Genomic DNA, 12,393 nt, shown 5'->3' on the forward strand with positions numbered 1-12,393 from the left:
ACCCATTGTTTTAGGTTAGGCATATATAGGCTCCTTTACCAGGAGGGATTCTACTCTTTAAGAAGAGAAGATGGTCATCATCAAGTCTGTACTCTGACAGTTATTAAAAAGTCCAAAATTTTACATTTCTCAGAATTTGGGGACTGGTGAGGAGCTTGGACATCAGCTGGTCAAAGTTTTCACAGAGATGCTACAGCATTCCTCCGAAGAGATTGTCAAGCCTCCTCTCTGTACACACTTCCCCTAACAGGGAGCTCACTACCTGACAAAATGTTTTTAGACAGATTTGACTGTGCTTCCTTCCTGGCCATTTTTATTACAGCCCATGTGCTCTGAACTAGAACTCCCAATTCTACTAAGTCACAACTTCCCATCCTCTACTGAGACGAAAAGATTTTGGGGCCCAAGGGCAAAACCCTCACATCTATCCAGGTCAAGACCAGCTTGTCAGATGAGCATGCTCAAAGGGAAAGGCCAGTGTATTCCATGTCTTCTGTCATTGTGCGGACACAATGTTGGGAATCTCCTTCTCACAGATGTTTAAAATGTCAGGGCTGGAAAGGATCTTCCCACAATGACCCTCCCATGATAGTTTCTCCCTAGGATGTCATTGTGAAGTTCACAATGAGGTCTATCCAGATGGTCTCCAACATGAAGATGGTCGGGAGGACAGGAATGATCAGGATCTCTTCACTATTCCACCCAGACCCCCAGGCCCTTTCTGCCTGTGGCCTTCCCGGGCCTCCTACCTCCAGCGATGGGCACGTAGGTGACCCGGAAGCTCTCCACTTGGGAAGTGGGTGCCATCCAGCTGACAGCAGCTGAGTTTTCAGTGATGTCTGAGAAGATGATTTCCTTTGGGGAGCCCATGGCTGTGGAGGAGAAAACACAGAAGAAACCCAGAAACAGTTAGGTAACTATGTTGCTCATCAAAGATTCTTCTTGGATCCCTTATCCAGGCAAATTCAGCCCCTAGTCTGTCTCTGAGCCAAACCTTTGGGATGGAGAATGTGGCAATCTGTGGTCAAGTTACTGCCTTGATGGAAACACCCAGTCTTTCGGGGACCTGGGCTGTGGAGCTGCCATTTGGTTTTATTCAAGAAGAATGTTAGCACCTCGGCTGACATCGAAGGAAGTGTGAGTAAGTGGATTCCCAGCTTGAAATACATCTTCCTGTGATTCAGGATCTTTAGCATGTTTTCCAAAATCTTGGCTTTCTAGTTCCTTTTGTTAAATGATACCAAGACTTGACAATGGCATAGATTTTAGCAATTTATAAGGATTAACTCTCATTTAGAAAACCCTGAGAAGAAGGTATGCTTAGCCATTTGATGGAGGAGTAAACTGAGGCTTGACTGGTTTTCCAATGAACAGTCTTGTGATGTGACCTTTCTGGGTCCCAGGACTGAGCATTAGAATTGAGGACAACTCCCAGACCCCGAAAATAATGTTCGCTTGGAAACTGACCTCAGCAAACCCATTCCCAGAACTGGATGGAGGTCCAGAGCCAGGGGAGTAACCTTGGGCCCATCGCCAAAGCAAACACGGCAAGGACATGGGTTCTACCTGTGGAGAAAGCCACGCCCAGGGGCCCACTCCTGCTACATAAACATCTCCCCCTGCAAACCCAGTGTCCTTTGGCTTTCTCTCTGTATGTTTTGGCATAGCTTTCTGCCCTCCTTAGCTGACCACGCTTAACCAGAGAATTCAGGAAACAATTTTCAGGTCTCCAGGGACCTCACTTCATCTTTCCCCCGCTCCAACCCACGTGGATCATTAAGTTCTGAAACCCACAGACCACTCTGTAGAGGGTGTTTTTTTCCTCTTCCTTTCTATCTTTTTCTCTTCTCCTACAGCTTTCTCTTGCAACCTGGTAGCCACCCCCAGACTCTGTGGCTGCCTGGGGTTTTGCCTTCTGCTGGGAGAGCTTTGGAAACCACCAGGGTTCTGGGGCCTGCAAGATCGTGAGAGTCCGAATACCACAGAGAGCCTGGGCAACCTGGGGCAGGTCCCTTCACTGCCGTGAGCCTCAATTGCTCCAGCTGTCCAGTGACAAATGGTGCCCCCTTTCAGGAAGGAATGTTCTGAGGATTAACAGAGATAATGGGTCTAAAGCCCCAGTGCAGAATCTGGCTTGCAGTAGAATTCAGTAAACATGATTCGCCCTCTCTTTCTTTTATTTCTGATGTGACTCTCTCTGCCATGAGCCACCTTGGATTTTGAAGTAGCCCCCAGGAAAGGTCTAGATGAGGCCAGTTGATAAAAAAAAACCCAGGGACGTAGGTAAGCTCAGGCTCTCCTGCAAACTTCATTGATGCAGGTCCTGGCCCATCTTAGAAGGTATGCCTTGAGGCCACAGCAGAATTCTCTGAACCCCAGTTTTTTCATCTGAAAAAATGGCAATATTACCAGCACTATCTGAGCACCCACAGGAATCAGTAGCCTCATCCATCATGCACTCCTGAGTGCAAGGAGCAGTGAAGTTCAGGGTCCGTGCGCGTGATAGTTTTGGACTGCAGACCTAGCTAGGTGTGGAAGGCTATTGGTCATTTTAGCAGGCCTCCTGTGGCATGAAGAACCTGCTTCACATGGAAGGGAGGACGGCCAAGCATCTCTGCAGGCTCATTGACCTAGGCTGCCAGATACAATGACACTGTGACACAGTGGCGTGCCGTTTCAAACGCATCTGAACTGGGACTGGGCAGAGGGGTTAAGAGGCTGTTTGGCTGGAAAGGCAGATGGGGTGGGAGGGAACATGTTCTGGGAATCGGGGACAGGGGCACTAATCACACCCACTGGCCTCAGGGGTACATGACTGGACTCCCAGTGGGAACAGGTTAAGGAACCTCCAGAAGAGAATGGCAAATCAGTTTACTCTGTTGCTAGATTTTGAGCTATTTTCCGTCTATTCTGGGGCCCCTGCAGGGGCTCCTCAGAGACATGTTGTCATTGAACTCCCCAGAGGCAAAAGAAGCTCGTGGCAACTCCAGACATCCCGCAGCGGGGCAAGGCAATTATGAAGAAGTGGCTTAAACTGTAGAAGGGAAGAGGTGCCATTGGAAATGCAGGGCATGATGGATAGAAGGTGGAAAAAAATCACAAACTAAGTGTCCATCAGTAGGGAGATGGTCAAATTAATGTGTATACCATTATCTCTGAGATCTATGAATAAGCAAGGAACACACACACATCAACAACAGTATGTACAATAGAGGGTATGTTAACCACTGTGCCACAAAAGGGCAGAAGAGAATGTAGAGTTATGACTAATTTTGTCTGTTTGTATAGCGTGTTTCTGGAATGATACAGAAGGAAGTGGTAACACTGGCTTCCTTTAGGTAGAGCAACTGGGGGGAAGGGACATAGAATAGAAACTTCACTCTAACCCTTTTGTCATTTTTGAATTTTGAACCAAGTGGACCATTAAAAAATAAAATTTATCCTAAATTACCCAATACCATGTTGTTACATTAGGCTATGTCATATTTTATTAAATAATAATAATAATGTTTTAATAGCTAATTTTGTTACAGTGGCAAGGGAACGCTGCTAAATACTCTGCATTCATAATCATACGTAAACCGCAATGGCTGATCTTTGAGGTAAATTCTATCTGCCAAGTGAGGGGCACTGAGGCTCAGAGAGAAAAGGAGACTGGCCCGAAGTCACTCAGCTGGTAAGACATAGAGCCCAGATCAGACTTCAAGGAATCCTCCCAGAGACTGCAGGCTAACCGCTAGGCAATGCGGCTTCGAACCACCCCCTCTGCCACCAGGGCCCTGGGGGCTGGCAGCTGGCACTCAGCGGGTGAGAGGAAGACGTGCAGCAGCTCCATAAGGAAAAAGAGGCACGGGCATCGCAGAGAAGGTTCACGATGGTGCAAGGGAAGAAAGGGTGGAGAATGGATGAGAAAACAGAGAGGGGACTTTATAAAGCTGACAGCAGAGTCACCTCTCCGTTGCCTCTGGGTGCCAGAGCACAGGCAGGCAGACACACAGCACACACACAACCTCTGTGGGGACTACAGGGCCCCAGAGGCAGGACTCAAAGAGAGGGCCTCCTGAAAAACCAAGGTCTATCTTTTCTCTTCTTTCGTTCTTAAAAAAAAATTTTTAAAAAACCCAACATGATTATTCATTCTCCTTTTGGCTTTGGAACTGCCGAGTCTCTAGAAAAAAAAAAGTCCAACCAAACAAAATCAGTAATTAGAAGTAAACTTTGAAAACCAGTGTTTATAAACCAAGGTCAAAAATCAGGCTCTGTCTTGTGATCTGCCACAGGGGGAGGCGGCAAGGAGCTGCAGCCCGGGAGAGGGCGTCCCTGTTAATAAGGAACAGGGTTGTTCCCCTCACTGGATCACTGCCTGGCTCTCAGCATCTCCTCCACATCTACACATATTGGTTATGATTTCTACAGGTGGCTTTTTGGAGCTCATTAGGTCCTGAAACTGGACATAATAAAATACCAGTCCCTGGACAAAGAAGCTTTGGCTACTGTTATGCTCCACGCTTGCCACAGATGGAAAGTATGTACAGGGGTGGGAAAAAGTACATTTATAGTTGTTTGTACAGTAAATAATACAATAATAAATAAATAAATAAATAAATAATACGAGAATAAACGGTGTTTCATGTACTTGTAACTGTGCACCTACTTTTGCCCACCCTGGTATAGTCATTGGCTATCTGTCATCCAACATGCTTATATTTAATAGTATTAAAATACGTTGGTGTTTGGGTTCTACCCCAAATCTGGCTGCGTGACCTTTGGCAAAATCACCTGACCTTTTCTGGGCCTCAGGTTCTTTCTGCACAAACAGGAGAGGCTGTGCTGCATCATTTCTCTGGTCCCTTTTCCTCTTCCTGTGATTTGAAGATTCTGTCCTCTGGCTCCTCTTTGAAGCAGCTGTCTCCAGCTAAGGCTAGGTTTGTCTGTTTTTCTCAGTTTTGTGAAGAAATTCACCCCACCTGTTGTAGGTCTTTCCAGTTCCTTCTAAAGAGTCATCTTAGTTTTCATATCATTATTATTACTAGCTATGTTATTAACCGGCTTCCTTTATTCTCCTCGAAAGAACTCATATGGGAGGAAGTTATCACCTCCTCATCTAGTCCCCTTTAGAGTCACTATAAGTATTGAATAAACTTAGTGAGTGTAGGAGGAGCAGGCCTTAACCATGCTGGCTTCCTCTTTTCCCTTTCTGTTCGTGGTACTCATTTTTCACACATAGCAGCTTATAAATATTAATTTTTATAGGTGGAGGTACTACTTTTCCATTACTCCTGCATAGTATAATTTAAACATTTGACCAAAGAACAAGGAAGTGTATATCTAGAAAAAAAATGATGAGATAATGGGTAGAAGGAAAAAATCTTTGAAATGAAAAAATGCAATAATTGTAACAATGGTGATGTATTAGTGACAATAATGAATACATAAATATATCTCATTTGCTGAGCCCTCAGTATGTGCCAGTCATGCTCTGGGCTTTCCATGAATTATCTCATTTAATTCTCACAATGCTACTAAATAAATGACATAATACTTTTTTTGTGTAGAGGCTCAGCCCAATTGTCCAGTCTCCCTGTCTATAATCGAAAGAGCCAGGATCCGAAGTCCGCACCCAAAGCTCCTGTAAGTTCCTAGCCCTGTGAGAAGAAGACCCCCGAGGAGTGACTTTTCTCCATCTCTCCTGTTTTGTACGGTACCTGTTGTTGCTAGAGCACTGACTGGCTGGGAGCGCCTTCCACTGCTTATTCCATAGAGTTCAATTTCGTATTCGGTGGCCTCTCTGAGACCTGTTATGTCCCTGGTACGTTCGGGGGCAAGAAGGGTTATTTCCAGTGGCTCAGACTGCTTTTTGGTATCTCTGATTTTGAGAACAAAACTGTCGAAGACCCCTTCATCAGCGGTCCAGGACAGACGGAAACCGTCTGGGGTGGCATCTGAAACCAGAAGGTTGTCAACCTCTGGCTCGGCTTCTAGAAGGGGGGGAAATAATAGAAGGAGGAAAGACAACATCAATTCTCAGCATGTGCGAGCTTCTCTCCAACGGGATATCAACGTGCAGTGATGGCCCCATCCTGAGATGCCAAAAGTAAAATTATTCAACGTGAAAAAGTCTAGCAGGCCCAGGAGAAGGGAAAGATGGTGTTGACACATTTAATACAAACCGAGTGCATATGTGAGTTTTGTCTAAAAGCAATTCTATAAATCCACATCTGGACTCAACATTGGCCTTCCCCTGCATTATTAAACAAGTTCAAAGCCAGTAACTTGTTTACATTTGCTCTCTGTCTTCCAGTGGCGGAGTGCCCATCCACTGTGAGATCTTTTTCTTTTCTTTTTGAAAAAACAAATAAACCAGCATTAACGATCTGTAGAGCTGCCCATGATGATACCACTGATTATATTTCCCTTGATCATGAGCAAAATGGCTTTTAAAATGATATAAATGTTATGATCTTCTTGCTTTTTTTTTGGAGCTGTTTTACTAAAGAAGGCTCCTACTCTTTTGACTTGCTTGCTTTTTTTTTAACCATTAGATAAGTGTTCAGATGGTAGAACTGATGCTTGGAACCTCTTGTGCTGTATACTTTGGACTCAAGGTATTATCTTTGATTGCCTGAACTAGACAAAACTCAATGTCACTGTAAATTTACAGCTGTGTCTCCCAAAGTCTACTTGCAGCAAACTATTCTTGTTTAATCTTCTTCCTTAAAAGGTACCCACTGTCCAGTAAATTTGGGAAATGCTGCCTGGGTAAGTCCCTTTTGGAGAGACACATGCATATTAGGGTGTTCTTTAAAGTCTTGTGGTCAAGGATCTCTTTAAACTATTTTTAAATCAGTGTTTCCAAAACTTATTTGAACATGGAACTTCTTCACCACGTAGGACCTTTGAATATTTCACAGAAGTAATAGTTTCTAGAAAGACTTTGGGAAACACAGAGTTTTTGAAGGTTCATGTTGTTAATACTCTATTTCTCTAGGAATTACTAGTCTTGAGAAAATTATGGATTTAGTCTGTGTTGAAGAATATCCACGATGTTAGTGATTATCGATATAGTAAGTCAATAATTGGTTTTGCAATGACGAGCCCACCTGGTAAGTGTGTCAAGATTACAGTTGAAACTTGGAGATGGTAAATGTTATAAGTTTTTGAAACATACCCATTGGTATATTTCTTCTGAGAAGGCTGAAATGTAGCTGGGGACCAGCCAGGATGAACACAGGGGAAGATGATGTGGAGTAAACACACAAGAGCTACAGCTAAGACGTGGTCTGACGGATTTGGAACACCAAGTGGCAACATTTTTACCCCATTTCTGGCACGGGAGAAGGGGAGTGCTCATCAGAGATGTAAGACAAGGGAGAACGTGGTGGGGGAGCACAAAAGAACAGGTCACATCTATGGATTAAGTAGGGAACACGGACAGGGATGTTAAAACCATGGTGATATGGTCAATGGATTACATGGTAGGAAACCAGGAAGAGAAGAAAATGGCTCACTTGAGTCAAAATACCTGTAACAATCTCAGCCCTCAAGGGCTTCGTTTGGTGCCCTTGCGCAGAGCCAGAGACCATAACCTCATAGCCAATGCCGGTTATGAGGCCTCTGAGCTCCAGCTTCCTCTGGGTTCCTGAAAGTGTGAATTCCTGGGGATCCAGCAGCCTCCCTGAATCCACCACCGTGACTAGGAAGCTGTCAAAGGCATTCTCCGATGCCGTCCAGGACACTGTGAACCCGTAGGGATTAATGTCGGAAATGGTTAGGTTTTCCAGAAGGGGCAGAGCCTCTGAAAGAAGGGAGGAGTGAAAATAACGCAGGTTAGCAGCACTGACTCTGCTGGGATAGCGTTTAAGTCTCCACAAACACCGACAGATACCCAGCCGCCCAGTAAATGTGTTGTGTGCCCAGCAGATCAGGGAGAGTTTATTAGGTGCCAGATGATGGTGTCTTGTGTAAGTTTCATAATAAGCCTAGGAGATAGAAACTATCCACATTATACAGGTAAGAAAACTGAGCTTCAAAGAGATTAACTAACTCGGCCAAAGTCACAAAGCTAGTGTGTGATAGAGCAAGGCTTTTCATCACGGTCTGACTCCAGTGGCCGTGAACATTTTATAAAATCATATATTTCGTATTGGGTTTGGGACCTTTCTCTCCTTTCCCCTGTCTTCTTGCCTTAAAGCAAATCAGCTTTCCCCCCCCTTCCAATATGTTTCTTTGTTGCTATACTTCATGTGTTTCTACTCTCCGTCTAGTTTGCATTTTGAATCAGGTCGATTAGTCAACAAGTGACACGTGTTCTCAAGTTGAGAAAAAGGGAGGAAGATTTTTAATGTGTCAAAATGAATGACTTTTGGTTATGGCCGATAAAGAATACTAAGACTTGCTAATTCTTCTGATGTTTTTTTTTTTCTGGGTAAAATTAGGGATAAAGACACATTTGGGTCTTCTGTAAGTTCTGTCATCATTGTTTGTTCATTCACTCACCAACATCTATATCTCAAGCACTTACTTGTAAGGTGCCAAGGGTTCTTTTCACACCTTGGCCTTCTCTAGAGGAGGGAACTTATAAGAGCTGAGCTTCTGTCAATACTACCCTCACCCATCATATGTAAAGAAACATAGAGGTCAATGACTTGCCCAAGATCACATATCTACTAGGTAGCTAGGCTGAGATCCAACTCAGGTCATCAGACTCCAAGTTCAATGTTCTTTCCACACCCTTAGCCAACAGAGAATTAGTCAAGCCCATCAGTGCTGGCAAGTCTTGAGACATAAGCAGGATTAGCAAAGGTCCAAAGCATCCCTCTCTTGCAAAACAAAACAGTAATGGTAAATGCATTTATTTTTTATCGGAGGGGGCAGGAGGGTGAGAATTTCATGGCCAAGGCCGCTTTAGCTGCGTCTAGTTTAGAGCTTTCTTTTATCATCGCAGCTAAATGGAAACTTTCAAAGAGATAAATGACCATACACTAATGCCCATAGTCTAATCCACAGGATGTAAAGAAAAATGTTTTAAAAAGAAGTGTTCGGTGACTGAATGAACAAGTAAATGGATGTCCTCATCCTCTAAGCAGAGATTTAAATTTTGCCGTGGCTTGGACTTTCTGTGCTTATGTTGAAACACTTGGTGTTTATTTTGAGACTTTTTTTGTACCATGTAAAGATCTCCCCAGAATCACAACTCTATCAAAGGCAAAGATGAAATCACATGCACTGTGCAAACAGGCTTCCTTGTCTGTAAGACAAGAGTCTCCGATTCTGCTGCTGAGCTTTGTTTGGTTAAGCGGCGCCTCACTTGGAGAGCTGGCCTCATCGCACCTCCACGCCGTCAAAGCAGCGCATTCTGATGAAAGGGAGGGCCTTCAGGCTAATGAGTCAATCAAGGGTCTGTTATTTGTAGTCCCCCATGCCCCCCCCCCCCCTTTAAAATATGCTTCTTTTAAAATGCAATCTTTTCTCTTTGAATCAAGGATTAGCTGAGACAATGCTGTAACTGGATCCCGGCTCCTCAAAACCAGCTCTCCTGACCTCCTTTTCTTCTTTCTATTCTGTGGGAGGCCCTGCCAGCAGCTACAAGTCGGGGCCTGATAGGCGCTGTGGCTGGCCCTTTCTGTCCTCCCTGGCAGGGTCAGGTCATGGCTACCCCATGCCCCACTAAGGAATTGCCATGGTCTGTGTTTGAAGACTGTGTGAATGATTGAATTTACATTAGCCAACGAGACAGAAAATACAACCACTTTTTGATCTCACATTAAAACATACCCAAGAGTCTCTCAAAAGTAACAGGACAGTCATGGCTGCATGAGTCTGTTGATTCTATCTAGGCTTACTGCTAATTTTTAAGCACACCACTTTCCTCATAGTGTTGGGGGAAAGCAGGAAGGACCCAGCGGTACCTGTCAAATGCCAACTGGATGCTGGGCAGGTAAATCTCATCATATCCACTTAGTTCCTGGGACAAGGCTGCCTGAGGGAGCTATGGGCACCATCTCCTCTTAATAGGGAAATTGGGGTTGAGAGCAGTTAAGACCCAGACAAGGTTATGTAACTGAAAAGAATGTGGGAGAGGGTAAGAAACCACTCAGGCCTGGTCTCACAATCCTCCTTCTTGTAGGACTTTATGCTGCCTCCAATACTTACTTGAACTTATTAATGTATCATATTCGCAGCAATGTAGGCCCTAGGAGAGTTCTGGTTTAATGTGAAAATCAGATGGCAAAGTTGGTTCTCCTGTTTTTCAGACTAGGTATCTGGTAAATCGACACTATTAGCATCCTTTGCCATTCATTTGGGACGATCTCAGGAAAGGAAATGGAAAACCATTTCTTCACATAATTCAAAGAGAAGTTAGAAGTCCAGTTTAATGAATGGGTAAGGTTAAATTAAGCATGGGTCTTACATGCTATTCTAGGGTGAGCCTTCATTAATCTGTTATAAAGCCAATTTTAAAGAAGTACTTTTTAGAAGAAAAAGATAATTTATTATATTTCTGAGGCATGTAGTTTATGGACTGACTGGCTTACATAGCAGGATTTGTGGACAAAATTCCTACTCTAGGTCATTATGAACTTAGAACTCCCTCTTTAGCCGGAATCTCCAAACTGTGAATCAGACAGTCTATAAAACTGAGCACAGAAACCTGCAAGGTTTGTACAACTTTTGGCCACATTGTGTCAGCTTCCTAAGAATGGCTGTGGAAGATTCCTCTTTGCAGTAGTATCTGCTTTCTCTTCACTTAGAAGTTTATATATGGGGTGAAGACTATATTTTGGGTTCAATTTCTCTTTAGAATGTCTATCACCTTTCCCCCCTTTTACCGTCTCAGAATTCTAAAGAGGTGAAGGAGAACCTTTAAAAGTACCTGTCATGACAAAGGCAGTGAGGGGTCTGGTGGGGTCCCCAGCCCAGGTGGTCCCTGTCACACTAACATCATAGCCAGTGTTCTCCACCAAGCCGGTGATGTGAGCATGCTGTGCATCTCCTGAGACTGTGAATTGCTGGGGCTCATGCAGCCAATGAGAATCGCTAACATTGATAACAATCTGTGCAAGAGGCCCAGCTTGAATGGTCCATGACACGTTGAAGCTGTCAGAAGTAATATTGCTAAAGATTAGCGCGCCCAACTGTGGCTCTGGCTCTGAAGAAAAAGGAACATAGGCAGAGAGAGAGAGAGAGAGAGAGAGAGACATTATTAGCAGAAGCAGTGTGGATCTCTCCAGAATGTAGCCATAGAACACGAAAGTATCAATCCCTCCAATTACTTGCTGAAAGGTAGCATATTAGGCTCCATTGCTTTGTCTGCAGGCATAGATTTGCATTCTTTTTAAGTGTCGACATGACCATGTGCTAGTCATGTATGAAGAAGAGTAAACAAGCCATGAGAGCAGCAGGATTAATGCAAGGGGCATTCAGGGTACATTCTCTAAGGTTTGCAGTGAGGCCTTAGCTCCATAAGATGTTCAAAGAAAAGACAGCTTCCTGTTGAAGCATGTGTGGTAAACATGGAAGATTGTTTCTCATCCTAGAGATTCACAGAGCAGACTAGCATTTTAGAGCCTCGGAAATGCTGGTTCCTGTAAAGAAACCTATTTAGTTTTATTTAGCCCAGCATTGCATAGACTGATTGATCAATGGATGCCCTATATGAGGAATATTCTTTGAACATCTCAAGGAGTGACTGTGCCACGAAGCACCTTAGAAAATTTACTCTGAGATTTCCATATCTAGTCTTCTTTGTATCTATTTGGATTGCACCAATTAAAGGCTAATAGCCATACAAAACAAATTTTTGATAGTATTTAGAAACCCAAATGTATATGCATTAGGAAAACCAGCATCTCACCACCAATGCTGTAAATGTGGAAATGGCTTTCATTAAAAAACACACACACACACATGGTGCATGCACACATTACAGAAAAACTTGAAGTTTGGTGTTGCAGTTTTCTGATTAGGAAATTCACCTATCGGGTAATTTGGAAAGATGGATGGTTCCATGAAGGTTAAGTTTCTCTTGTCCCTTGAAGTCTAGACAATTGGTGATGAGAGCAACTTGTTTTTAAAGTAGGGGGCCTATGCTGCTACTTTCAACAGAGATGTACGATATGATCTGGCTTCCCACATGCACATTTACTGAAAAACATGAACATTAAAGTAAGTTCAACCCAGACTGTATTTTAGAGAGAGGCAAGCGTCCCAGAGGGCTGAGATATGAGGATGAGGATTTGGGGCTGGGAGGAAGCAGGCTAATCCCCCCAAGGACTCAGGGGTTGTTTTGTGGCCGCTACGGTACTTGCAGGAAAGAAAGGACTCATTTGGATGAACTTTAACTGGACGATTGCACAGCATAACCCAATGCCACAAAGTCTCTCAGGACAAAAA

The 12,393-nt window shown here is 43.9% G+C and overlaps 1 protein-coding gene across 7 annotated transcripts in view; it reads right to left on the reverse strand.

Moving 5' to 3' along the window:
• The window catches only part of TNC (tenascin C), a 94,991-nt gene that overhangs the window by 16,798 nt on the left and 65,800 nt on the right, over positions 1 to 12,393 (reverse strand). For 4 of the 7 annotated variants that reach the window (XM_037059139.1, XM_037059142.1, XM_037059141.1 and 1 more), the window contains 2 exons: positions 5,706 to 5,978; positions 750 to 872 (listed from right to left, as the gene is read on the reverse strand). In XM_037059139.1, coding sequence (XP_036915034.1) covers positions 750 to 872; positions 5,706 to 5,978 — 396 coding nt within the window. Of the gene's footprint in view, positions 1 to 749; positions 873 to 5,705; positions 5,979 to 7,522; positions 7,796 to 12,393 lie in introns of all 7 variants that reach the window. The other 3 variants (XM_037059140.1, XM_037059144.1, XM_037059145.1) reach the window with 2 other exon arrangements.

Source organism: Sturnira hondurensis, unplaced genomic scaffold (assembly GCF_014824575.4).
Source record: "Sturnira hondurensis isolate 20B ecotype Veracruz unplaced genomic scaffold, ASM1482457v3 Scaffold0010448, whole genome shotgun sequence".
Lineage (NCBI taxonomy): Eukaryota > Metazoa > Chordata > Mammalia > Chiroptera > Phyllostomidae > Sturnira > Sturnira hondurensis.